Raw genomic sequence first — 26789 nt, forward strand, 5'->3', positions numbered from 1 at the left:
CAACATTAGCTTACCTCAATGTAGGAAACGCTTAGAAAGTAATGTGTATTTTAAGGATGAAATTCTTACTCACCTTAAATTAAATAAATTTATATCGAATGAGACACAAACAAAGCTGTGTTGAAGAATGCACAGTTCTTCAGAACTACTGTAGCCTACTGACTTCAAAATATATCCCTCCTGACAGCAGCACTTTGCCTTTCCATGTGGCATGCTATGCTTAAATGTATTAACTTATTTCATTAGTCAGCCATTAAATCTAGCTTGTATTGAGGCAATAAGCAGACTAGAGACAGACAATATAATAAATGGAAGTGACGTATAGATTCACAAAACAAAAAAGTAAAGAGGTAAAGTGATGTGGAACTCATGGAATGTCATTCATCCAATGAGCAGTGCTTATGTCAAGGGATGCATTTGCTACATACATTTTTTTGGTGGCCCACTGATGGTTGACTGAAGAGATTTTATATCCAAATTAATTATGCCAAAAACAGCAGTCCGCAGATATTGCTGACCCAGTCTAGGTGGAACGCTACCAGTTGTAGATTAGGTTGCAAAGGGTGGAATGATTAAATTCATTAAAAAAAAGTTGAGAAGTGAACCTTTTTTGTGGGATACACAAGGCAATTCTAGGTCTTGTGGCATATTTTGGTTAAACTATCCCCAATTCAATGGAATTGCAACCCTCTGCATGCACAGTGCATTCTTCCATCACATGTACAGCTGATTCTCAAGATCTTGCACACTAATGAGATGCTACTGAGCCCACACTACTACACTGTATGAGCCAATGACTACATGCTTTCCGGTACGTTTTTATTACAATACTGGGTGGGGTGAATATATTTTATATGGCATACCAATTTTTTTTGTTAACTAGTAAATAGTAGCCTACAGCAAAGTGTGTTTAAATCATTTCTAACTTGTTAACAATTTCGGCTAGTTAGTTTTTGCTACCATGTGGGTTTTATCTGGCTTGAGCCTGCTAACTGAGGAGTGTTAATTCACCCGTTTCATTTTAAAACATGTATCTTACAAAGGAGTTGTTTAATCTAACTGCTTAACTATTCATCTGTACATGGAATTGTATTTGGGTTTTTTAACCATTTTTTTCTCAAATCTTTACAGGGAAATGCCACGGGCACTATCTGATGTGTGGAGACATTTCACTGCAGCTAATGTAGAAGGAAAAACTGTGTACATTTGCAAATACTGTGCCAAATCATATGTGAAGAATGCAACAAAGATGCAGAATCATCTGGCCAAGTGCATAAAGTTCCCTCAGCTCTCACAATAAGCAACCTCTGACAAAAGTCCCTCTACTTCTATTCGAGGTGAAAATGATGAATCAGACACCTTATCAATAGCAACAGCTCATGGTCCTCCTGGAATCAGAAGTTTTGACTCAATGGAGAAATGTAGTCAGAGAAATGCTGATGAATGTCTTGCTCGAGCTGTGTATGCAACTGGATGACCTCTGATACTCACAAGCAATATGTATTGGAAGTAGACCGATTAAAATCGGCATGGCCGATTAATTAGGGCCAATTTCATGTTGTTTTCATAACAATCAGTAATCTGCATTTTTTGGGACGTCGATTACATTCCACGAGGAAACTGCGTGGCAGGCTGACCACCTGTTACGCGAGTGCAGCAAGGAGCCAAGGTAAGTTGCTGGCTTGCATTAAACTTATCTTATGAAAAACAATCAAACATAATCACTAGTTAACTACACATGGTTGATGATATTACTAGGTTAACTAGCTTGTCCTACGTTGCATATAATCAATGCGGTGCCTGGTAATTTATCATCGAATCACAGCCTACTTTGCCAAACGGGGAGGATTTAACAAAAGCTCATTCATGAACAAAAAGCACATTCGTTGCACAAATGTACCTAACCATAACTATCAATGCCTTTCTTAAAATCAATACACAGAAGTATATTTTTTTAAACCTGCATAATTAGTTAAAATAAATTCATGTTAGCAGGCAATATTAACTAGGGAAATAGTGTCACTTCTCTTGCATTCATTGCAGAGTCAGGGTATATGCAACAGTTTAGGCCGCTCGCTCGTTGCAAACTAATTTGCCAGAATTTTACATAATTATGACATAACATTGAAGGTTGTGCAATGTAACAGCAATATTTACACTTAAGGTTACCACCCATTCGATAAAATACGGAATGGTTCCGTATTTCACTGAAAGAATAAACGTTTTGTTTTCGAAATGATAGTTTCCGGATTTGACCATATTAATGACCAAAGGCTTGTATTTCTGTTATTATATTATAATTAAGTCTATGATTTGATAGAGCACTCTGACTGAGCGGTGGTAGGCAGCAGTAGGCTCGTAAGCATTCATTCAAACTCTACGGTGTTTGCCAGCAGCTCTTAGCAATGCTTGCTTCACAGCGCTGTTTATGACTTCAAGCCTATCAACTCCTGAGATTAGGATGGCAATACTATAGTGCCTATAAGAACATCCAATAGTCAAAGGTATATGAAATACAAATGGTATAGAGAGAAATAGTCTTATAATTCCTATAATAACTACAACCCAAAACTTAACTGGGAATATTGAAGACTCATGTTAAAAGGAACCACCAGCTTTCAAATGTTCTCATGTTCTGAGCAAGGAACTTAAACGTTACCTTTTTTACATGGCACATATTGCACTTTTACTTTCTTCTACAACACTTTGTTTTTGCATTATTTAAACCAAATTGAGCATGTTTCATTATTTGTTTGAGACTAAATAGATGTTGTGTTATATTAAAATAAAAGTGTTCATTGTTCATTCAGCATTGTTATAATTGTCATTATTACAAATAAAAATTGTCCGATTAATCGGTATCGGCTTTTTTTGGTCCTCCAATAAATCGGTATCGGCGTTGAAAAATCATAATCGGTTGACTTCTAATTGGAAGAGATTTCTGAATGTAATTCGCCCAGCATACACCCCTCTAACCAGACATGCTTCATCTACTAATTTGCTGAATGCAGAGTTCAACAGGGTTCAAGGTCCAGCAAATCATAGAGAAGGCAAACTGTATTGCAATCATCTCTGATGGGTGGTTGAATGTTCGTGGGCAAAGAATAATTAACTACATCATCTCCACACCTCAACCAGTGTCTACAAGAGCACAGACACAAGGGACAATAGACACACCAGTCTCTACAAAGCAGATGAGCTGAAGGCAGTCATCAATGACCTTGGACCACATAAGGTATTTTCACTGGTGACAGACAATGCTGCGAACATGAAAGCTGCTTGGTCTAAAGTGGAGGAGTCCTACCCTAACATCACACCCATTCGCTGTGCTACTCATGAATTAAAACTGCTCAAGGACATCATGGCACTGAAAACAAAGGATACACTCTACAAGAGAGCCAAGGAAATGGTGATAGCAGCAATCTTCCTCACCAAGCAAAGTGAGAAGAATAAGAGCACCACATTGAAGCTGCCCAGCAACACCCGTTGGGGTGGTGTTGTCATCATATTTGACAGTCTCCTGAAGGGTAAGGAGTCTCTCCTAGAAATGGCCATACCACAGTCTGCCGAAATTGGACAGCCCCATCAAGAGGATCCTCCTGGATGATGTATTTTGGGAGAGAGTGGTAAGCAGCCTGAAACCTATGGCAGTAGCCATTGCACGGATTGAGGGAAACGATGCCATCCTGTCTGATGTTCAGACTCTGCTTGCAGATGTAAGAGAAGAAATCCTTATTGCCCTGCCCACTTCACTTTTGCTCCAAGCAGAGGAAACTGCAGTTCTGAAATACATCAAAAAGCGTGAAGACTTCTGACTGAAGCCCATATACACCGCAGCATACATGTTAGACCCCAAGTATGCTGGCAAGAGCATCCTGTCTGGTGCAGAGATCAACAAGGCCTATGGTGTCATCACTGCCATGTCTCACCACCTTGGCCTGGATGGGGGCAAGGTTCTTGGCAGTCTGGCGAAGTACACCTCCAAGCAAGGGCTTTGGGATGGAGATGCAATCTCATCAGCCACATGGTAGAAGGGACTTTGTGGATCTGAGGCTCTTTCCCCTGTTGCCTCCATCATCCTCCAAATCCCACCAACATCAGCCACCTCAGAGTGCAACTGGTCCTTGTTTGAGAACACACACACCAAAGCACGCAACAGGCTGATCAATACAAGGGTTGAAAAATTTGTAGCCATCCTGGCAAATTTGAGGCTTTTTGAGCCTGACAACGAGCCATCCTCAACAAGTTTGAAGGTGACAGTAAAGAGGCCTCAGAGTCTGATGTTCAAGAGGTGGACATTGAGGAGGCCCAGGGAGAAGACATGGAAGCCTGAGAGGAAGACAGTCTAGAAACTAAAGCTTTGGTTATCATTTCACAGATGTATGTTGAAAACGTTTTTGGGAGATGCGAGTCAATATTCCCTTTCTTTTGTTGTTCAGTGAAATCATCCCATGTGAAGAGTCAACTAATTTAATTAAAGTTCAATTCGTAACTACATTTTTCTATTAGAAGGATTTAATCATTTGCAATTATGTCTACTTATGATAAGGTAAAAGGTTTATGTTTCTGTCCCCATATGATATGGTAAATATTTCCAATGCAAAAAACGTCTACATTTAAAAATGGTATTCATATTAATTTGCATATATTTCCGTTAATTCCCATATATTCCCACAGAAAGTATCCACCTCTGAATATTCCCCAAAACGAGCAACCCTAGTTGTAGGCCTATTAACCGTGTCATGTGACATTCCAAAAGAACGATAGAATAGTTCGGAAAGTTTAGAAAATCTCCACAATACCTTTATTCTCACAAGTCCGTCTACTGTTTATAAGGCCTAAAAAGACAAGATTCACCCATTTTCAACGTTACTGTTTTTGTGCATCTCTGAGTGAAGTTCTATCGATTCCCTGGGTAATTTAATGTTTTCATGTGTACCTGAGCTATTCGCCGTTCAAGCAGGCAGAAATACGGTATGACGAGTTATGCGTCATAAAATATAGTCGACCACTGGCTTTCATACTTTACTAATTCTGCGTGCTGCCCATTCAGATGAAAAGAAGTTGCGTACGCGAAGCTGCGTTGGTTGGGAATTTCGGAGAGGTGTGCATTCGGGCTGGGCATTCCCCGCGGACAGTCTCAGAGGCACGTAGCTATGTCACAACGGGACGCCAGACTATCACGTCTCTGCGTCGGTGGACTCTGAATGACGCTTTACACCTGGTGCCAACAGTCATTCATAAACATGCACAATCGCAAACCCTTTTCTCAGTGACAGTTCAAAAACTTGACTGGCTTCATTATTAAAAGTCCAACTGAAAGCGTTTTAGCAATATAAAATCTTGTTAAAAATCTGCTCATATACACCCCCAGGAATAATGCCACTTTTCTACATTTTCTGACAAGAGAGCACTTAGTCATTTTCACGTTTTCATAGATTGTTTGGAAATGACGTATGGGAAAGGCATGAGAAAATTCTACAGAAATATAGAGTATGAATCAAAGCAGCAGTGCTTTTGGACAATTACTAAACACTGCAGTAATTAAAACCTAATAAAAACAACAACATCCGTCTTGTCCAAGACTGTAGTCTACATAGACCGGTGCACCATAGCCAATCATAGCTACACTAAGCCTATACGAAAACAAGCCATTTGCCACATGGCCCTGCCATCATTCACTTTGAACAAGACTGTGCTTACAGGTAGTAGCAACAGCGCAACTTTAGATCATTACAAAGCATTCGCCAAAAGCCACAAAATACACCCGAATGGATTTATGAAAATATATCAATACAACGGGAGTCCTCTTACATTTGGGAACTTTACAGTCCTATTGATCAAACAACCATGAAAAGGTAACTCGCTCTCCCTCAGTTGACTATCAACAACAAGAGCAACAACTAATGTTAGCCAGAGAGAGATGAGCTAAAATCTAAAGAGGGAACAGTAGATAAGCCCTCAAACTTTTTCAGCTTGTAGTTGGCCGTCAAAATTGCACTGATAAATGATAGTGAATAGTAACCTGCTCGCCCTTCTGCAGCTTGCCTGACCTAGCGGTTAAGAGAGTTGGGCCAGTAACTGAAAGGTTTGCTGGTTCGAATCCCCGAGACAACAAGGTGAAAAATCTGTCTATGTGCCTTAACCTTAATTGCTCCTGTAAGTTTCTCTGGATAAGAGCATCATTTAAATTACTTAAAATGTAAGTGTCAATGCATGCTTGTTCCAACCAATGATTTATATACACACACACAGGTGGCGCTGTGTTGATGCCACCGTGCCTCCATCTTGGCACTCCCCCATGATTGTAAAAAAATATTTTGGGAGCTACAGAAACACATTTAGAAATGTCTACATTGACACGTTTATTATATTACAGACACTTTAATGCATATGTTAAAATTATATTTGAGCTAAACTTCCAAATATATATATATTTTTTTTTAAATACATTCCTTAAAGTAATTTTTAGAGATTACTAATTCTACTGTCCACATCAAAAACGTTAAATATATGTAATTTTGCCTTTAAAAACATTTCATTGAAATAATGTAGAATTCCATTCATTCCTATGGAGGACTGCGTCTACCGGGGAGTGTCAATATGGCCGACCGGTGGCTTCAAAGCCTGTCAATGGCCAATACATAGGATCAGCGTTCCAGGGTTTATATACATCATTGGTCACAACCTACGTTTTGACATCTGAATGTTCAAATTCATAGACAGCTGTGTGGATGCAGACTGACCATCGATGAGATCAAAATAATATTTCCATGTTTTGAGTGTTTAACAATGATGACATTGCTTACAAACAGGGGCTTATATTTGGGGGTAAGACAGTTGAACTAAACTCATGAGGCATTTAGGAGTTATATTCTTAAAGAATGAATGGGTATTTAGCCTATCATTAATTACAAGTCAAAAAATTGTATGTAACAACTAGGCCTACCTGTAACAACTACCTGAAAGCCATGTTAATTGTCTTAAATCAGAGCAAAATGCGTCATTAACGAAAGACGATAATCATTCAAGGTACTTAGACGGCCTGCTGAGCTAGATTTCTTCCCGCACGTAGGCCTACCATGATCTCAAAGTTGAGTCACAGCTTTTGAACATGGTCTACATCTAACGTTGCAGTAAGCTAACAATAGCAATTGTCCTATGCTATGGCACATTTTAAAAGCGGCCTCCTCCAGAAACGGAGATAGGGTGTAACTTTGGCTGTTATAAATCAGCGAGGACCTACAGACACTAGGTAACATTGTATCGGATTTGTAGACTACGGTTTCCCACACATAGATAACCGAAAGCATCAGAACAGTCTTCCACGCTGACATGGCCAAATTCGAGCTACTACAAATATGAATGTTTACGTGTAGTCTGTTATAGTCTACAATGGCATGCGTAAAATTTGATCCGACGAACAATTTCAAATGCAATAATGTAAAAATAAAAAAAGACAATGGCAGAGGATGGGTAACGTTAGCTAAATCCCCATTGCCCCTGTGGGCTATGCGGCTAGCTTGCTGACCAATATGTACCATAGACAAGCCCAATTTAAGCGTTATTATGATTCACACGTACCACCACACAAACACAGCAAAAAAAGTATATCGTCCTTAGAAAAATATAGGCCATAGGGGAAGAAGGAACATTGGATACTTACATTCTCTGTATCACGCTCATTCACTGTGGGCAATGGCGTTCTGGTCGACATTTTGTGTGTACAGGGCCGCTAAGCACCGAGCTTGGCAGCCGCCGAGAACAGTGCGACGAGTAAAAATATTAATTTGACCTTTTTTTTTTTTTACACCACCGGCATTTCCTACCCGACGGTCCAAACAGCAGTATTCCAAACTAGAGCATATCTACCTCAAGGCCCGCTCGGAGCCAGCGCAGGTCTATCTATGCTGATAGATGCGCCCCCGGGTACGAGGCAAGCGAGTGTAGCGGGCCGAAAGAACGGATAGGAGTTTTTGTATGAAGGAAAGAATCCAGCATTGATCCACCCTGATATATAGGCTGACACACACTAGGAAAACGAACGCGAGATGGGGGAGTAGTAGTGAAAGGAACACCCTACACAGGAGCGACCTTCATTCTCCCTCCCAAAAGGCTTGGACGCATGCATGCAGGATAGCCGACGCGGGTACAACCAGTGTTCATGGAATATCTTTTATAGAACCCATGCGAGCAAAAACATGATATTCCTTCGCGACGCTGTAAGACGAAAGAACATGACAGTAGCAACGCCAGGTGGCGAGAGAGGGATCCTTGCAACCTAGATCAAAGGGATTTTTTTTTTTTCAATATGAATTTAAGAAAAATATTTATGAGGACGTCTTTGTGGTAGCAGGAGGAGGTTCTTGATTGTTGACATATGCTGCCAAGGATATGCATGCATGTGCGAACTGTTTTTTTTTTTTTTTTTGAAAGCATCATAATGATAATTATTCTTGGGCGGTAAATCATCTCGAGATTTAAAGAATGACCTTCCTAAACATTCAAAGTACCCTATTTGTAAGCATACCATCATTTCTAAGCATATTGGTAATTGATTCCTGGTCAAAATGCATCGACTTGGTATACATTCATTAAAAATACAAGGAAATTATCCCCGTGTTTAGTAATAGCAGAACTAAAAAGCCATAACTAAGACTTTCGTATATTATATGCAACGTCAAAAACTTGTTAAATGTGCCAACAAAAACTAGTTAAATGTGCCAATGCCCCCATCTAGCGTTTATAATTCGGAATTGCATTGATAATGTTAATTTGCCTTTATGCTGTACCCTAAAACGCCTGAGACTGAATCTATATGCTAGCGTTCAGTTATACAAGTGACTAGATATCCCCTATTCTCTTTCCGCCAATGTCATCATCCTATGTTATGCTACATTCCTGGTACCCCGTATACATAGGCAAGTTATCGTTACTCATTGTTTTCTATTTCATTTTGTTCCCTCTGCATTGTGAAGGGCCTGTAAGTAAGCCTGTAAGTAAGCATGTGACACGATTTGATTTCAGGTCCTATGTGTAATTTGCAAGGTAATGAAGTGCACTGTACAGTCGTGCTCAAATAGTGTGGCACCCTTGCACTTTACAATGGAGCAGAATGTTCTGTTTTCTCTTTTCAAAACTGTTTGAATGACAATTGTTTACCCTGTAGGGTACGTTAGGCAGGGCTGGGCTGGGGAGTAACGGATTTCATGGAATCAGTTACATGTAAGGGATTACAAAAACGGTAACTGTAATCCGTTACCAGCAGAAATATTGTAATCAGTTTGGAGACTTTTGAAAAACAAAATGATTACTTTGAAGATTAATTTTAAATTCAGTAAGGATGTTTGCGAAAAAAATATTTGACACTGCTGTTTCCTCAATGACATTCAAATCAGCATTGAAAAAGGCGCAAATGTAAATTTGGACCACCTGAGCGAGTCTGACCACAAGTCAGAGACTACTAATGATGACACCAAATGTGTTTGGGAAAAGAGCACGAATAGGCTTTTGTTGTCTAGAGTCCAAGCAATATCTTCCAATGGTGCGACTGCTGTCGGGATGCAAAGATTATCCAACTTGAATAAACGCTTGGAGGAAAGGATGACAGCAGTGGTGTAGTCTACGGCAATATGGATATCACTTATTATTGATATCTACATAGCGTGTTGATGTGAATCACACTGCTGCTCTCTCATTTAGCTATTTACAGATTGTGGTTGTTGTGGATGGCTATTCACAAATCTAAGTGTGTATTTGAACCCAATAATGGTTGAATTCAAGAAGTTCAAGGTGCCTATCAATCATTGTTTTTGAAACCAATGGACAGCCAGTGAAAATTGCGCTCTTGCAACAGCTGCATAGTGCGGATCCCAGCCTATGAGCGATAAAAGCCCCACTATTATTCCAATCTAATTCATGCTGATAAAAAAATCCATAGGCCTAATGGACACATGCTCAAACTCATACACTTTTGACTGTCCCTTTAAGTCTATCTGTAGTTGGTACATCCATTTTTGGACTTCTAAATTATATATATTAATGTAAAGATATAATTTAGTCGTATTATTATATGTAGTAGAAAGCGATGGGTTAGAAGAAGTCTACATAACCAACCATAAAGTAAAATTTAACATTCATATATGGCCAGGTATGTAAACTTTAACATTGATCTATCCTGCAATAGATGTTGTTCAATTGGTAACATATAAAAACTTAAACACCATTTGATTTTTGCCCAAAGTTTAGAAGAAAACTCTAAATATTAAAGATAAGTATTCAGACCCTCAGTACTTTGCTGTAATTGCTGCCTAAGGTGCTTCAGAGTCTTCTTGGATATGACGCTACAAGCTTGGCACACCTGTATTTGGGGAGTTTCTCCCATTCTTCTCTGCAGATCCTCTCAAGCTCTGTCAGTTTGCATGGGGAGCGTCGCTGCATAGCTATTTTGAGGTCTCTCCAGAGATGTTCGATCGGGTTTAAGTCCGGGCTCTGGCTGGGCCACTCCAGGACATTCAGAGACTTGTCTTGAAACCACTCCTGCATTGGCTTGGCTGTGTGCTTAGGGTCATTGTCCTGTTGGAAGGGGAACCTTCACCCCAGTTTGAGGTCCTGAGCGCTCTTCATCAAGGATCTCTGTACTTTTCTTTTCCTCGATCCTGACAAGTCTCCCAGTCCCTGCCGCTAAAAAACATCCCCACAACAGGATGCTAACACCACCATGCTTCACCGTAGGGATGGTGCCAGGTTTTTTCATCCAGATGTGACACTTGGCATTCAGGCCAAAGAGTTCAATTTTGGTTTCATCAGACCAGAGAATTTTGTTTCTCATGGTCTGTGTCTTTAGGTGCCTTTTAGAAAACTCCAAGCAAGCTTTCATGTGCCTTTTATTGAGGAGTGGCTTCTGTCTGGCCACTCTACCATAAAGGCCTGATTGGTGGAGTGCTGCAGAGATTGTCCTTCTGGAAGGTTCTCCCATCTCCACAGAGGAACTCTGGAGCTCTGTCAGAGTGACCATCAGGTTCTTGGTCAACTCCCTGACCAAGGCCATTCTCCCTCGACTACACAGTTTGGCCGGGCGGCCAGCTCTAGAAAAGAGTCTTGGTGGTTCCAAACTTCTTCCATTTAAGAATGGAGGCCACTGTGTTCTTGAGGCCCTTCTATGCTGCAGACATTTTTTGGTACCCTTCCCCAGATCTGTGCCTCGACACCATCTTGTCTAGGAGCTCTACGGATAATTCCATGGCTTGGTTTTTGCTGTGTGCGTGCGCACCTTTCCAAATCATGTCCAATCAATTAAATGTATCACAGATGGACTCCAATCAAGTTGTAGATAAATTGAAAAAGGATGCATCTGAGGTCAATTGAGTCTTATAGCAAAGGGTCTGAATACTTATGTAAATAAGATGTTTTTTTATTTGTAGTAAAAATGTCTAAATCAGTTTTTGTGTAGATGAGTAATTTATTTGATTTTATCCATTTTAGAATAAGACCAACATAACAAAATGTGAAAAAAGGTCAAGGGGTCGGAACTTTCCGAATGCACTGTAAATATACCAGCGTTGCTAAAAGCAGCTAGGACTGCAACTGCTCTCTGCTGTGTTGGAGGATCCACACTAGACTGGACACACTGAAGTAAATGTGGGCTACAGCAGGGTTGGTCTTAATGCCTTGTCTGTCTTAGTCCTCTAGAACCATTGTGGAGAATTTTGCAACTCAGTAACGGTTAACATTTGTGGACCATTTGATGCTGCAACAAACCAGGGCTTATGAAATGTGAGTTCAAAACTTTGTCCTAATGTAGCTGGGGGAAAACGTACTCTTCAAAGAATGTTATTATGTATTGTTACAGATCATAGGGACTATGTCTTAGGCCTAGCTATGACAAATGATATTAGCAGTCTGATAGAGAAATCTCTGTCCCTCGGATGCCACTGTAGGACAGAGGAAACCAGGAGGATGAGCCAGGAAGCCAACATCTCCCGTTGAACCTCAACAACCCAAAGGGATTCTGTGTCAAGAGCAGCTATTGGGCCACTGCTACTGGGAGGGAGAGTGGACTGGAGGAGAGAAACCCAGAGCCATATCAGTGGGGGTGATGTCTAAACAGACTCAGGAGGAGTAGTGAAGGAGTACATGGAGCAAAATGCAAAGGCTGGGGGATCAGGTTCCATCCTTACTCTTGAGAGCTGGCCTGCGCTCATCAGTCAGTTTGTGGTTTATCTGAACTGGCCCAGAGACGGCCTGTGATTCTACCTAATCGATTCACGTGGGTCAAGTGTTCCTCTGCATGCATTCCACACCACGTTCACAGAGCCACACTATGCTGGATTTAGGATTCACAGATCTTCATCCTCCACTCTCTGCAAGCTGGACTGACCCTCAAAGACAAAACAATACAGACTTGCTGAGTTTGATGATACCGATATTAACTTTGGATAAATATCAGATTTGGACAAAGCTTGAATATCCTTGCAGAGGGTTATTTTTTGTTAAACTGTTGATAAAAAAAAATATCTAAGGTATACTCTTACTCAAGCCAAACTCTACATGTTACCAGTGAGATCTTATATTCGTTAATAATGCTGTATGCACAATATTTCCCAAACGGCATACAAACAGAAAAGTTACATTTACAACAAAAATATTTTATTGGACCAGCGGCAAGTATATGTGTTTGTATAAACATACTTAAAATAGAACCAATATCCAAATTACTACAATTCAGATGAAAGATGGATTTTGTACATAAAAACAAAGGGGAAAAACTGCAATGTATAAAAATGTTCAAGTAAAAAAGTAAATATTCAATCAATAGCAAGACTGATGCAAAGTCCTTCATTTGCCAGGCACTTACAATTTCTTTTACATTTCAGGATAACCTTAATTCCATATGTTTTGGTTCAATAAATGACAAATGAACTATTCCACACAAATCCTAAAATGCCTTGCACATAAAAAAAATGTATATCAAAGAAGCTTAGTACCTTTCTATACAGTGAAAACATACAAAACAGGACCTTGAAAATAAGTTAACAGGTCTCCGAAACAACCCTTCTAGAATACAAAAAGGTATAGTTGTGATCAGTGCATGTTTTAAACATGTATACAAAGCACTATTAGACGAAGGTCTACAAAGAAAGGTTTCTCCCACTCTGATTGGAAAAGCTCAGGTCGCGATAGGATTGGATGATTGATGGGCAAATGGAGCAGTAACAGTCAGAAATCTTTGATAGGAGTACAAAACTGTTCATGACAGGATGGCCTATAATGCTACAGCTCAGATCTGTTACCTTAACTCAAATAGCATGTTGAAGCCAATTCAGGGCCCATATACTGTCACGACTATACTTTAAAATCAACCAAAGATTTACCTTCAAGGCAAGGAAAACTTGTGAGCGTTGATTCCATCCACACTCCAGCTAAACACCACACAAGTTTAATAATGCCACCGCTGGCCCTTTACCTTGTTCTGGTCATATCTAACAGGGTGAGACATTTCATTTTTACACCTGAGGAGGTTGTACCTTACTGTTCCGTTTGGCTCTGGGCAGAAAATGGACCTTTTTGTCTTGTCCATTCACAAACATGAGCAACAGAAAATATCCAATTGGGGTGAAAACCGTGCCAATATTAACTGTCATTAGTTTGTAGATTAAATGTTATAGACACCATTTGACCTGCTAAGGCACAATATAAGTTCTCATTGTAAAAAGAAATGGTCATTTTAATCCATAGAGACGTGAAGGAGAAGCTCGTCGGATGTTGATCTCTTCTCGGCTGGGTCCTCATTTGGGACCAAAGTTCCTTGTTGTTAAGAGTCTCTTTCTGCTCTTGCAGACGCTAACTACAGAAGCCAACAAGGGAGAGTAGGATCGTCCTGGAGTGCGAGACACACAAACTCAAAGGCCAAAACATACATGCTCACGCACACACACCAACACCTCTATACGTCCTTCACATACACACTGATCCACCGGTTTGTGTGTGTATGGACTTAATCACATTCGTACACAACTGCTCGCACACACACACACACACACACACACACACACACGTCACCTCCCCCCATTCCTAACACATTCATACCCTTACACACACTGCACCTGGGCCGTGTGTGTGTTACACCTTGCTCTCGGAGGGCAGTTCGCTGAGGGCAGAGACGATGTCACTAAAGCAGGAGCGGTCCTTGGGGCTGGAGGCCCAGCAGCGAGTCATCAGCTTGTACACCCGTGAAGGACAGCCCTGGGGCAGGGGCAGCTTCCCCCGGCCCTCTCTCAGCTCTGGTAGAGGGGAAGACGTGAGAGAAAGACATACATGGGGTGAGAGCGAGCGAGCTGCAGGGAAAGAGGTGAAAGATGGAGGGATAGAGAAATAAAAAGGACAGAACAGGAGAGAGCAATAAACCTTAAAGGGGAATTCCACCACTTTTGAACCTTATATTCATCTCCAGCATTACCGCAATGTCAACAAATGCAAAAACAGTAGGTATCTATGTTTTGTACAACAACAAAGGTTTTTTTGATAATATCCTCCAGTGACATTGATGACGTCATCTGGTGTGCATTGTGTGGTGTTAAACAACTATGAGCAGGCAAAGGTTAGTAAAGTAACCATTAGGAGGATGACAAAACGTGTGACCCTAGAATAGTGGACTTCTCCCCCCATCTGGGGTGAAGTAGCATCCTTCAATAAGACTTCCAAGCTCCAGTTGGACTGCCCTCACCTTCGAGGACCTTGTCGTGGTCGAGCGCAGCGTGCGGCAGCTCGCCCAGGCTAAACACCTCCCACATGAGCACGCCGAAGGACCACACGTCCGTCTTGGTGGAGTAGTCGTCCTCGAACACGGCCTCGCTTGGCAGCCAACGCAGAGGGATCCACGCCTGCCGGTAGTGATAGTACTCACTGGAGGGGGAGAGAGGACAAACAGGTTAGCACCAGGACTAAGGTAACCTCCACTTTGGGTGTTGTTTGGTAGTCTGGCCACTGGGTGTCGCCACAATTAAATCTGTCAATTCATCAAATCAATCAAATTTTATTGGTCACATACACTTGATTAGCAGATGTTAATGCGAGTGTAGCAAAACGCTTGTGCTTCTGGTTCCGACCATGCAGTAATATCTAACAAGTAATCTAACAATTTCACAACAACAAAGGAATGAATAAGAATATGTACATATAAATATATGGATGAGCGAATGCCGAACGGCATTGGCAAGATGCAGTAGATGGTATAGAGTACAGTATATACATACGAGTGGCTAGTGATACATTTATTACATCCAATTTTTAATTATTAAAGTGACTAGAGATTTGAGTCAGTATGTTGGCAGAGTGAACAGGCAGTGGCTCGGGTGGTTGTTGTCCTTGATGATCTTTTTGGCCTTCCTGTGATATCGGGTGATCTATAGATGTCCCGGAGGGCAGGTAGTTTCCCCCCGGTGATGCATTGCGCAGACCGCACTACCCTCTGGAGAGGCTTATGGTTGTGGGTGGAGCAGTTGCCGTACCAGGCGGTGATACAGCCCGACAGGATGCGCTCGATTGTGCATCTGTAAAAGTTTGTGTTTTTGGTGACAAGCCAAATTTCTTCAGCCTCCTGAGGTTGAGGAGGCACGGCTGCGCCTTCACCAGCTGTCTGTGTGGGTGGACCATTTCAGTTTGTCCCTGATGTGTACGCCGAGGAACTTAAAACTTTCCACCTTCTCCACTGCTGTCCCGTCGATGTGGATAGGGGGGTGCTCTCTGCTGTTTCCTGAAGTCCACGATCATCTCCTTTCTTTTGTTGACGTTGAGTGCAAGGTTATTTTCCTGACACCACACTCCGAGGGCCCTCACCTCCTCCCTGTAGGCCGTCTCGTCGTTGTTGGTAATCAAGCCTACCACTGTAGTGTCGTCTGCAAACTTGATGATTAAATTGGAGGCGTGCATGGCCACGCAGTCATGGGTGAACAGGGAGTACAGGAGAGGGCTGAGAACGCACCCTTGTGCAGCCCCAGTGTTGAGGATCAGCGGGGTGGAAATGTCCTACCCTCACCACCTGGGGGTGTCCCGTCAGAAAGTCCATGACCCAGTTGCACAGGACAGGATCGAGACCCAGGTTCTCGAGCTTAATGACGAGTTTGGAGGGTACTATGGTGTTAAATGCTGAGCTGCAGTCAATGAACAGCATTCTTACATAGGTATTCCTCTTGTCCAGATGGGTTAGGGCAGTGTGCAGTGTGATTGCATTGTCTGTGGACCTATTGGGGCAGTAAGCAAATTGGAGTGGGTCTAGGGTGTCAGGTAGGGTGGAGGTGATATGATCCTTGACTAGTCTCTCAAAGCACTTCATGATGACGGAAATGAGTGCTACGGGGCGATAGTCGTTTAGCTCAGTTAACTTCGCTTTCTTGGGAACAGGAACAATGGTGGCCCTCTTGAAGCATGTGGGAACAGCAGACTGGGATAGGGATTGATTGAATATGTCCGTAAACACACCAGCCAGCTGGTCTGTGCATGCGCTGAGGACACGGCTAGGAATGCCGTCTGGACCGGCAGCCCTGCGAGAGTTAACGTTTAAATATGTTTTACTCACGTTGGTTGCAGCAAAGGAGAGCCCGCAGGTTTTGGTAGCGGGCCGTGTCGGTGGCACTGTATTGTCCTCAAAGCGAGCAAAGAAATGGTTTAGTCTGTCTGGGAGCAAGAAATCGGGGTCCGGGGCTGGTTTTCTTTTTTAGTCCGTGATTGACTGTACAGTTGTGGCCAAAAGTTTTGAGAATGACAGAAATATTAATTTTCAAAGTCTGCTGCCTCAGTTTGTATTGATGGCAATTTGCATATACTCCAGAATGTTATGAAGAGTGATCAGACGAATTGCAATGTCCCTCTTTGCCATGCAAATGAACTGAATCACAAAAATACATTTCCACTGCATTTCAGCCCTGCCACAAAAGGACCAGCTGACATGTCAGTGATTCTCTCGTTAACACAGGTGTGAGTGTCGACGAGGACAAGGCTGGAGATCACTCTGTCATGCTGATTAAGTTCAAATAACAGACTGGAAGCTTCAAAAGGAGGGTGGTGCTTGGAATCATTGTTCTTCCTCTGTCAACCATGGTTACCTGCAAGGAAACACGTGCCGTCATCATTGCTTTGCACAAAAAAGGGCTTTATAGGCAAGGATATTCCTGCCAGTAAGATTGCACCTAAATCAACCATTTATCGGATCATCAAGAACTTCAAGGAGAGCGGTTCAATTGTTGTGAAGAAGGCTTCAGGGCGCCCAACAAAGTCCAGCAAGCGCCAGGACCGTCTCCTAAAGTTGATTCAGCTGCGGGATCGGGGCACCACCAGTACAGAGCTTGCTCAGGAATGGCAGCAGGCAGGTGAGAGTGCATCTGCACGCACAGTGAGGCGAAGACTTTGAGGAAGGCCTGGTGTCAAGAAGGGCAGCAAAGAAGCCACTTCTCTCCAGGAAAAGCATCAGGGACAGACTGATACTCTGCAAAAGGTACAGGGATTGGACTGCTGAGGACTGGGGTAAAGTCATTTTCTCCTATGAATCCCCCTTTCCGATTGTTTGTGGCATCCAGGAAAAAGCTTGTCCGGAGAAGACAAGGTGAGCGCTACCATCAGTCCCGTGTCATGCCAACAGTAAAGCATCCTGAGACCATTCATGTGTGGGGTTGCTTCTCAGCCAAGGGAGTGGGCTCACTCACAATTTTGCCTAAGAACACAGCCATGAATAAAGAATGGTACCAACACATCCTCCAAGAGCAACTTCTCCCAAACATCCAGGAAGAGTTTGGTGACGAACAATGCCTTTTCCAGCATGATGGAGCACCTTACCATAAGGCAAAAGTGATAACTAAGTGACTCGGGGAACAAAACATTTATATTTTGGGTCCATGGCCAGGAAACTCCCCAGACCATAATCCCATTGAGAATTTGTGGTCAATCCTCAAGAGGCGTGTGGACAAACAAAAACCCCCATATTCTGACAAACTCCAAGCATTGATTATGCAAGAATGGGCTGCCATCAGTCAGGATGTGGCCCAAAAGTTAATTGACAGCATGCCAGGGCAGATTGCAGAGGTCTTGAAAAAGAAGGGCCAACACTGCAAATATTGACTCTTTGCATCAACTTCATGTAATTGTCAATAAAAGCCTTTGACACTTATGAAATGCTTATAATTATACTTCAGTATTCCATAGTAACATCTGACTAAAATATCTAAAGACACTGAGGCAGCAGACTTTGTGAAAATTAATATTTGTGTCATTCTCAAAACTTTTGGCCGCGACTGTAGACCCTGCCACAAACCTCTCGTGTCTGAGCCGTTGAATTGCGACTACTTTGTCTCTATACTGACGCTTAAGCTTGTTTGATTGCCTTGCGGAGGGAATAGCTGCACTGTTTGTATTCGGTGACCTTGCCCTGATTAAAAGCAGTGGTTCGCGCTTTCAGTTTTGGGTGAATGCTGCCATCAATCCACGGTGTCTGGTTGGGGAAGGTTTTAATAATCACCGATGCACTTGCTAATAAACTCGCTCACCGAATCAGTGTATACATCAATGTTGTTGTTCGATGCTATCCGGAACATATCCCAGATTGAAGCAATCTTGAATCGTGGAATTAGATTGGTCGGACCAGCATTGAACAGACCTGAGCACGGGCGTTTCCTTAGTTTCTGTCTATAGGCTGGGAGCAACAAAATGGAGTCGTGGTCAGATTTGCAGAAAGGAGGGCGAGGGAGGACTTTGTATGTGTCGCGGAAGTTAGAGTAACAATGGTCCAGAATTTTTCCGGCCCGGGTCGCGCATTCGATATGCTGATAAAATGTAGCCTTGTTAAAATCCCCAGCTACAATAAATGCAGTCTCAGGATGTGTGGTTTCCAGTTTTACATAGAGTCCAATGAAGTTCTTTCAGGGCCGTCGAGGTGTCTGCTTTTGGGGGGGGGAATTCTCTTGGTAGATAATGCAGTCAGCATTTGATTTTAAGTCATTCTACGTCAGGTGAACAAAAGGACTTGAGTTCCTGTATGTTGTTATGATCACACTACAACTCTCATAAGGCATACACCCCCACCCTTCGTCTTACCAGAGAGATGTTTGTTTCTGTCGGCGCGATGCGTGAACAAACCAGGTGGCTGTACCGACTCTGATAATGTATCCCGAGTAAGCCATGTTTCCATGAAACAGAGGATGTTACAATCTCTGAAGTCTCTCTGGAAGGCAACCCTTGCTCGGATTTCGTCTACCTTGTTGTCAAGAGACTGGACATTGGCAAGTAGTATACTCGGGAGCGGTGGGCCCGTCTACGGAGCCTGGCCAGAAGACCACTCCGTCTGCCCCTTCTGCGGCGCCATTGTTTTGGGTCGCCTGCTGGGATCTGATCCATTGTCCTGGGTGGTGGACCAAACAGAGGAACCGCTTCGGGAAAGTCGTATTCCTGATCATAATGTTGGTAAGTTGACATTGCTCTTACATCCAATAGTTCCTCCCGGCTGTATGTAATAAGACTTAAGCTTTCCTGCTAGCTACTGCCCTCATTCAATGCCATTTTGACTATGCTAGTACTTCCTGGTTTGGGGGCTTATCTAAACTTTTGAAGGGGAAGCTCCAGATAGCCCAGAATAAGCTGATCAGGGTAGTATTGAAGGTGAGTCCATGTACTCACATAGACAGGAGCTGCTTTCAGGAACTAAACTGGCTGCCTGTTGAGGCTAGGGTGTCCCAGATTAGACTAGGTTTACAGGAGTATTTATGGTCCTGCGCCCAGATATCTAAGTGATTACTTTCCTCGTGTTAGGGATGCACACAATCACAGCACCAGATCAGGTGTTGCTGATGTGTGCTTATACAGGTTCAGGAGTAATGCTGGGAAAGGTACTTTCTTGTAGAATGGAATGAGTTGCCTCTGCCTATAAGAACAACGTCCTCTCTGGACAGCTTTAAAAATAAAGTAAAAATATGTTTGATGTCTTCTGTGCCCATATGAATAACCCCTATGATGTAACTGGAATGATGAGATAGATGTTCTTCTATGTTTTTGTTTTATTATTTCTCTGCCATACTGTGTTCGATCTTGTCTGGCCATCTTGTCTCAAGAGGACCACAATGGAAATAATTCCCAGACTTTATTGTGCGTTATCGTCGATGATTTTATTCATGTATGGCTTTTTTAAGTTGTGTGCTTTTCTTTTTTTTGGTGTCTTTTTTTAAAATGGTTGAATTAATAAACTAAACAGTAAGAAATAATACATAAAAAAAACGAAATACTGCATAGTTTCCTAAGAACGCGAAGCGAGGTGGCCATCTCTGTCGGCGCCTTTTTCACTATACATATCACAGGTCTCTTTAAATGGAGACTTTGGGAAATCTAAATTACAGATACAATTATGCTGTGACTGGATTCATTGAAATGAATAAAATCCTTAAATGTGGTTTTCAACCGCAAGGGATCTTTCCTGGTTAAATCAAGATTTAATCAAATGTAATCTTACTTGTTGTAGACATCTTTGCTGAGCCCCAGTGCAGACACCTTGACCTGTCTCTTGGCGCTGATCAGACAGTTGCGGGTGGCTAGGTCCTTGTGCACGAAGCGCTGATTGGATAGATGCTCCATCCCCCGGGCAACCTGCAGACACACCCCCACCTGAGGGAGAGAGAGAGAGTGGGACATACGGAGCATTAAATCACTGTGTTTTCAAGTATGTGTGCGCCTTCAAGTGAGTGAGTTAGCGTGTGTGTTTAAGCATTTGAATGGCTTTTTAAAATTTTTATTACATCTTCTGGTTAATCTGTTTCTCCTTCTGAGTGGTCCAACAGACAGTGAAAGCCAATGGCATGATGCAGCAGGAGAGACTTACTGTAAGCACCAGCTACCAAATCCTGGCCTACTGCACTGAAGCCAAGACCTGATTAAGATGCACATTTTTGTCTTCTTGTGTGTGTAAACTGACCTTCTGCTTGGTGCTGAGGTGATGGGACTTGGGTTTCTCCTCCTTGTTCTTGGACATCTTGAGGTATTGCTTCAGGTCCCCCTAGGAACATATACACAGGTCTGGGGTCGATGCTAAATCATGGATGATTTAAAAAAAGTATTCCCGCACACGTTTTTCAATGCACTGGGGTCAGTGTGCGCGTAGGTAGCTCATATTTTAAATAGTCTTTATTTTATCAAGGCATTTTACTTTAATACCCATGTATTTCAATGATGCAATTGACTGCCATGTAGGATACATAAATAACGTGTGTGTGTAGGGAGTAGGGTGAAGTTCAGTTGCCCGAAGACACTGATCTTGGGTCAGTTTAGCATTTCCCCCACTAATGGTTAAGGTTTGGGGGAGGGGAAGCTGATCCTAGATCTGTACCTAGGGGAAACTTCACCCTGGAGCGTAAGCAGGTAGCTCCCTCCTTACCAATTCAGCATACTCCAGTATGAGGTAGTGAGGCTCCTCTTCTCTACACATGCCCAGTAGGCACACCAGGTTGGGGTGGCCCAGCTTGCCGAACATCTCAACCTCGCGACGGAACTCCAGGTGCAGGGTCTCGTCCCGCGTCTGCAGACTCTTCACCAGCACCACCGTCTCCTCCTCATCCTCACTGCCTCTTCCTCCTGCCGACATGATGCCCTTGGCTTTGGCCAGGAACACCTCGCCAAACTCACCTTTCCCTGTGTAGGAAAGGGGAATCAGTATAATTTTATATAGCCTTTATTTCTACAGGTAAGTCAACGAAGAACAAATTCTTATTTACAATGATGACGTGTGTGTGCGTGCACATGCTTGCTTTGCTCTATACCCAGAGTGGTGATGGTGGTCAGGTTGGCGCGGGGGTAGTGCCCTTTGTCGTGGCTGCTGTGGCGCTTGTTGGCGCTGCTGGCCGTGGTGCCCATGTTGGTTAGTGCCACCTCCTCCTGGATCTCAGCGGTGGCCTGTCCGTTGGTCTGCACCGTGCCCCCTGTAGTGCCAGGACAAAATGGCATCCTTCAATACCAGTAACTAAACATGATGACTGCTTGTACATACTCCATAGTCCTCTTCTTATTTCTAGGTACAAAAATGTTAAAGAAATACAGCCATGGAAATGAATCACTTGAAACAGTTCCGTTTTGGAGCCTAACTCCAAAACAGCCACTTTTATTTTAATTAGCCATTTATTGATATCGTATAAAAATAAAAAAAATGCTGACACCAATATTGACTTTACATATCGGTGCCTGTCACTAGTAATAAATGTAAACGTATAGTTGTACTGCATATTTGTAATGTTTTCAATACATTTCAACTCAATTTGCCTCACACTACCAGGAAAACCAGACACTATTGAATTCGACTGAATGGAATCGACTGCGAACGCTGACCGTTGAGGTGCTCTGTCTCGGCCTCTTCTCCCTCAGGGCTCTTTAGTCTTTTGGCGTTGCGTCTCTTCTTGCAGTAGAACATCAGGCCCAGGACGATGATGATGTAGGCCACGGCGGCGCCCACCGATAGGCCGATTGTCTGGATCATCTTGTAGGGCGCCTTTTCGTCGTCCTCCAACGAGTGGTGCACAGGCTTCTCTGTTGACACACACGTAAGCGCACACACACACACACACGAAAGAGTCAGGTGACGTGATGTGCTTCTCTATTGAATTAAAGTCTATTGGAGTCTCTACTGAATCACCATCTCAACCTCCGATGTCAAGTGGACATCTCAAGATGGCACCTCTCAATTACATTCTTTCTAAATGAGACATTGCAGTGCTGAAATGTGATTCGTTTGTCTTGACCCCGCTACTATCAATACACATTCAAGCGCAAAAAGAGGTAATTACAGTTTGGTGCACTGCTTTATTTCCTCCACCTACCACAACCATTAAAATACTTTAGACAGCTGCGGCAGGTACACAAAGTTTACTTTTTCATTTTTTCCCCCCTGGTGTCTTACCTACGACATAGAGCTCTGCCGATGTGTGGCCAATATTGCAGCTGTTGCCAGCGATGCATGTGTAGCTTCCCGTGTCCTCCACACTCGCGTCGTGGATGACCAGAGAACCGTTGGGCATCTTCTGAAACCTGGAGAGCAAACAGCAGAGGAGGACAGGGGTGAGGCCGTGGCTGCATTCAATTATTTTCCCTCGTTTACTCCTATTCACGGTTGATCCAGTTCTATTTCACTTCCTACCCCTTCCCCCTGGCCTTAACCCTTTAATATCGGAGGGGTCTTGAGTTATAAGCAGTGTAGTGGAAGTACTTCCACCATATTGCATTTACCAAACAATGAAGGGTTAGGCCTCTAAGGGAAGGGAATTGGGACTGGCTGATAGCAATATGGCAAAGGCTAGACAGTGACATCTTCCCTACCATGATAAACTATCAAAACACACTATCCAAACATGCTGTTTGGCACAGTGTTCAGAACAAAAAAACCCACAAATGAGAAACCAAATACTACAAAATTACTTTGGGCCTTAACAAAACAGACAGTTGTGTTTCTCTACCTGCTCTTGCGAGGCTCCAGGAACTTGTCTTTCTTCTTCCACTGGATAAAGGGCTGGGGGTCGCCGGTGGCCTGGCAGTGCAGAATGGCTGTGTGGCCCTGGTAAACAGTGGTGTGCTCCGGCTCCATATTAAATGTTATATACACTGGGAGAAAGAAGGAAATAAAGACATGGTGGAAGAGTTGGTTAAGATGGATTTAGTGGCGATGGAGTCTAGAGACATCTTTGGTGATGGTGGCATTAGCACTGTTGAAATCAGATAACGTAGTTCTGCCATCTTGAGTACTGCCGTTTTTGTTTCTAAAACCCTGGAACTTAATCAATTACTGTCACAGGTTGGCTGGAGCATACATACATTTTTCACAGGTAGAAATCAATCTCAGGTTAAAAGTAGAGGACGACAACCGGAGGACCCTTGGTCTGTGTAGTGTCTGGTTGTATAGGTGGCAGGTTGTGGTGTGTCTGTGACCTGCATTGGTGTGGTTGGCATTAGTGTTAGTGAAGGGATACCTGCTACGGTGAGCTGCACGGCGGCTGTGATCTGGCCCTGCAGGGTGTTGGAAGCCAGGCAGGTGTAGTTGCCCGCATCGTCCCTCGTCACCTTTGCAAAGTGGAGCATGCCGCCGGTCTGGACTACATGCTCTGGCATTTCACTGCCATCTGCAAGGGGGGAATATTAGAGATTCAGAGTCACATTTATTGTCCTACAAGTGGAGCACAGCTCACACATTAGATGTGTTTTCTAAATAGACAAAACCTATCAGGAAACAAACAATGTAACAGTTGAGAGAGCAGTCCAATATCAACCCCTAGCCCAGGCTTATTAAATTCCATTCCTGGAGGGTCGAATACTCTTCTGGATTTTATTCTAACCTTCATGTGTCGGAGACTGACTTAGACATGTGATAACAGGTACGTGCAACTTCCATGTAGAAACAAAAGTATTTTAGCCCTCTAGCACCTCGATTGAATAGCCCCTCGACCCCTAAACATATACATCTACAATTAAACAATGTGTGTAAAAAGATGCCAGAAAATCTTACTATGCCAATAAGCTAGGAAGTTATTACCATATTGCTTACACCCATGTTATCCTTTGAGATCAACTAGAAGCCTTTAGGTACAAGGGGTAGGGGCTAAGAGTAGATTTTGGATTGGATTGAGCAACATAGGACTCAGACACACACGTACAAGGAGGTCCGCGAACACCCACCTGCTTTGGTCCACTGGACGGTGGGGATCTCGCGGCCCTTGGCGGAGCACTGCACAGTGCCCTCCTTGTCCAACTCCAGACACTGGGAGGGCTGGGGGGTGGGGGTGAACTTCAGCTTCTCTGGAGGAAGGAGACAACCGTGTTGGAGACAGAACGTGGAGTAGAGACAGACAAGCATACACATCTCCAAGCACACACACACACACACACCAGGGTTTCCGTTAGGAAAATTTGCCGCTGGACAAATGCCCAGGAAGAATAGATTTATCGGACATTTGATACATTTACCGGTCATCCATAGGCATTGGACGCGTAACCCATTAGGTCTTCCCCTCATGCAGCCAGCGCCATCAATAAATTAGCAATATTGGCCAAAAGAAACACTTAGATGTCACTAAACAGCCTATAACTAATTACAAAATACTATTTATTCCTTGTTTCGATGTGTAGCATATGCAAAACTGAATTTCTTTATACTTGTCAGAAAGGCGACTGTCTGCTGTACAGATATAGGCGTTCAGAAGGGGGCTAATTCGGTAATTTTCGAACAGAATATTTTTTGGGGAAAAATAATGCGTTTATTGTAAGATTATAGTAGTAACTCTGGTAGGCCTAAAACATTCTTCCTCACCTCAAAATGTCGAAGTCAGTTGGAGCGCCGGTGCGCACTGCCTTCATATTATAGGCCTGTAGTATAATAGGCTACACAACACCAAACCTTCACAAAAGCTTTTAAACTTTATTAGGGTAATATCAAAAGTATAAGAAAACGGCTCAACAAAATGAAACTTCATTGGACACTGTTAACTAACCTCCAGATGAGCTTCAATGCCATACAACTCTCCTTCCGTGGCCTCCAACTGCTCTTAAATGCTAGTAAAACTAAATGCATGCTCTTCAACCGATCGCTGTCCGCACCCGCCCGCCCGTCCAGCATCACTAGTCTGGACGGTTCTGACTTAGAATATGTGGACAACTACAAATACCTGGTCTGGTTAGACTGTAAACTCTCCTTACTGACTCACATTAAGCATCTCCAATCCAAAATTAAATCTAGAATCGGCTTCCTATTTCGCAACAAAGCATCCTTCACTCATGCTGCCAAACATACCCTCGTAAAACCGACCATCCTACCGATCCTCGACGATGTCATTTACAAAATAGCCTCCAACACTCTACTCAACAAATTGGATGCAGTCTATCACAGTGCCATCTGTTTTGTCACCAAAGCCCCATATACTACCCACCACTGCAACCTGTATGCTCTCGTTGGCTGGCCCTCGCTTCATACTCGTCGCCAAACCCACTGGCTCCAGGTCACCTACAAGTCTCTGCTAGGTAAAGGCCCGCCATATCTCAGCTCGCTGGTCACCATAGCAGCACCCACTCGTAGCACACGCTCCAGCAGGTATCTCTCACTGGTCACCCCCAAAGCCAATTCTTCCTTTGGCTGCTTCTCCTTCCAGTTCTCTGCTGCCAATGACTGGAACGAACTGCAAAAATCTCTGATGCTGGAGACTGAGACCTACCTCACTAGCTTTAAGCACCAGCTAACAGAGCAGCTCACAGATCACTGCACCTGTACATAGCTCATCTATAAATAGCCCATCCAATCTACCGCATCCTCATACTGTATTTATCTTGCTCCTTTGTACCCCAGTATCTCAACTTGCACATTCATCTTCTGCACATCCTACCATTCCAGTGTTTAATTGCTATTAGAGGTCGACCGATTATGATTTTTCAACGCCGATACCGATAATTGGAGGACCAAAAAAGCCGATACCGATTAATCGGCCGATTGTTTATTTATTTATTTATTTATTTATTTGTAATAATGCCAATTACAACAATACTGAATGAACACTTATTTTAACTTAATATAATACATCAATAAAATCAATTTAGCTTCAAATAAATAATGAAACATGTTCAATTTGGTTTAAATAATGCAAAACAAAGTGTTAGAAGTAAAAGTGCAATATGTGCCATGTAAGAAAGCTAACGTTTAAGTTCCTTGCTCAGTACATATGAAAGCCGGTGGTTCCTTTTAACATGAGTCTTCAATATTCCCAGGTAAGAAGTTTTAGGTTGTAGTTATTATA

The 26789-nt window shown here is 42.9% G+C and overlaps 2 protein-coding genes across 5 annotated transcripts in view; both read right to left on the reverse strand.

Moving 5' to 3' along the window:
- mark1 (MAP/microtubule affinity-regulating kinase 1) overlaps positions 1–8303 on the reverse strand; it is a 102032-nt gene extending 93729 nt beyond the window's left edge. For 2 of the 4 annotated variants that reach the window (XM_029739377.1, XM_029739373.1), the window contains exon 1: positions 7667–8301. In XM_029739377.1, the coding sequence (XP_029595237.1) occupies positions 7667–7717 (51 nt within the window). In that variant the 5' untranslated portion in view covers positions 7718–8301. Of the gene's footprint in view, positions 1–7666 lie in introns of all 4 variants that reach the window. The other 2 variants (XM_029739375.1, XM_029739374.1) reach the window with 2 other exon arrangements.
- A 4323-nt stretch (positions 8304–12626) lies between these two features.
- Positions 12627–26789, reverse strand: part of LOC115178079 (inactive tyrosine-protein kinase 7) — a 46095-nt gene continuing 31932 nt past the window's right edge. Inside the window, exons 10-20 of the mRNA XM_029739116.1 lie at positions 24685–24804; positions 23982–24131; positions 23472–23616; positions 22919–23046; positions 22351–22548; positions 21789–21947; positions 21407–21660; positions 20948–21028; positions 20489–20640; positions 14726–14904; positions 12627–14282 (exon numbers count right to left, since the gene is read on the reverse strand). Of these exons, the coding sequence (XP_029594976.1) occupies positions 14122–14282; positions 14726–14904; positions 20489–20640; positions 20948–21028; positions 21407–21660; positions 21789–21947; positions 22351–22548; positions 22919–23046; positions 23472–23616; positions 23982–24131; positions 24685–24804 (1727 nt within the window). The 3' untranslated portion in view covers positions 12627–14121. The remainder of the gene's footprint in view (positions 14283–14725; positions 14905–20488; positions 20641–20947; positions 21029–21406; positions 21661–21788; positions 21948–22350; positions 22549–22918; positions 23047–23471; positions 23617–23981; positions 24132–24684; positions 24805–26789) is intronic.

The sequence above is a fragment of the Salmo trutta genome, chromosome 38 (assembly GCF_901001165.1).
Source record: "Salmo trutta chromosome 38, fSalTru1.1, whole genome shotgun sequence".
Lineage (NCBI taxonomy): Eukaryota > Metazoa > Chordata > Actinopteri > Salmoniformes > Salmonidae > Salmo > Salmo trutta.